Below are 1,542 nucleotides of genomic sequence, written 5' to 3'. Positions count from 1 at the left end.
TGCCCACAGAATGCATGACGACATATTATTAGGAGCATGTTAAATTTTATTCTAACACTGATGGGAGGAAAAGAAAATGAAGGAAAGAAAAAGGAAGCAGGGTGAAAAATAAGGTGATTGAGAGAAAAGAAAAGACGGAGAAACTTGTTAATTACAGGACTTTCTGAACAAGATTTTTTTTTTCCCCTTTCACAAGATAGAAGCTATTGAATAATTCATGCCAAGCGTGGAAAGGCTGCCTTTTCCCTGGGTGATGTATAAGTGAGCACGAGAGAGCTTCGTGTGGGTTCACCACATCAGCCACCACTCTTGCTCTGAGCACAGGGTGCTCTCCTCTTGAGCTCAGCTTCTGCTTTTGCAGCCAAGCATCCTTTCTTCTGCTGCCTGCCTGCCCACCCTTCTGGGCTTGCAGCCTTCCCAGCCCTGCTGCCCGCCCAGAAGCCTCCCTGCAGCTGCTGGGTTCCGCCTAGGACCATGTGTGTGGCTGCTGCTTGGGAGAAGCAAGCACTTGCTCTTGGCACTGATCCCAGCTGAGTTTCTCCTGTTGATTTTGGGACCACAGATGCTGCTGCTGAGGAGGTATTTCCTGGCATCCCTGCCTCCGCTACTGCCAGCAAAGGACCAGCCCAAAAGTAAGGTACCCCCCAACAACCCCTCTCCCCTGGCGTTTTCCCCAGCTGGGATAGCTCTGCTTTATTTTCTCCTGGAAACCAGGGGCTCCATCTGGCAATATTCCCACCTGTGTGTGTGTGTGTGGTGTGTTTGGGGGGACAAGGAGAGACTCTTGGTATTGCTCTGTCCAAGGGCTTCCCCGGTGCCTGCTGAAAGCAAAGAGGCCTTTCCCCTGGCACTGGAGACATTTCCGAGGCAGGCACCTGTCATCTGCCACCCCCGTTCTTCTCGAGCTCCTTCTCTCCCCCTCCCCCAGCCCATTATTCCGCTTCAGCCTTTTGTGTCGGTGGCAGAGGGCTGAAGGGATGTCTCTGCCCTCTCTGCAGGCGGGTGTCGGGATGGGCCACGCCGTGAGAAGCCGATGCTAGCAAGCGAGGTGTGAAGAGTTGGCCAGAATGACCAACTCCTCCTCCACGTCCACCTCCTCCACCACCGGGGGCTCGCTGCTGCTGCTCTGCGAGGAAGAGGAGTCGTGGGCGGGCCGGCGCATCCCCGTGTCGCTTCTGTACTCGGGCCTGGCCATCGGGGGCACGCTGGCCAACGGCATGGTCATCTATCTCGTGTCGTCCTTCCGAAAGCTGCAGACCACCAGCAACGCCTTCATCGTGAACGGCTGCGCCGCNGCGGCAGCTACCGCCTGCTGCGGGGCGGGCTGCTAGGCCTGGGGCTCACCGTGTCCCTCCTGTCCCACTGCCTGGTGGCCCTGAACCGCTACCTGCTCATCACCCGGGCGCCGGCCACCTACCAGGCGCTGTACCAGCGGCGCCACACGGCGGGCATGCTGGCGCTCTCCTGGGCGCTCGCCCTGGGCCTCGTGCTGCTGCTGCCGCCCTGGGCGCCGCGGCCCGGCGCCGCCCCCCCGCCCGTCCC

At 59.0% G+C, this 1,542-nt stretch overlaps 1 protein-coding gene across 1 annotated transcript in view; it reads left to right on the top strand.

Annotated features, from left to right (window-relative positions):
• Positions 1-499: 499 nt before the first annotated feature.
• The window catches only part of GPR88 (G protein-coupled receptor 88), a 31,643-nt gene continuing 30,600 nt past the window's right edge, over positions 500-1,542 (top strand). The window contains 3 exon segments of the mRNA XM_077746070.1: positions 500-632; positions 999-1,293; positions 1,296-1,537. Of these exon segments, the coding sequence (XP_077602196.1) occupies positions 1,068-1,293; positions 1,296-1,537 (468 nt within the window). The 5' untranslated portion in view covers positions 500-632; positions 999-1,067.

This window comes from Crocuta crocuta, unplaced genomic scaffold (genome assembly GCF_008692635.1).
Source record: "Crocuta crocuta isolate KB4526 unplaced genomic scaffold, BGI_CrCroc_1.0 scaffold48, whole genome shotgun sequence".
NCBI classification, from domain to species: Eukaryota; Metazoa; Chordata; class Mammalia; order Carnivora; family Hyaenidae; genus Crocuta; species Crocuta crocuta.
Note: the sequence above shows the minus strand (reverse complement) of the source record. Positions and strands in the feature narration are given on the sequence as shown.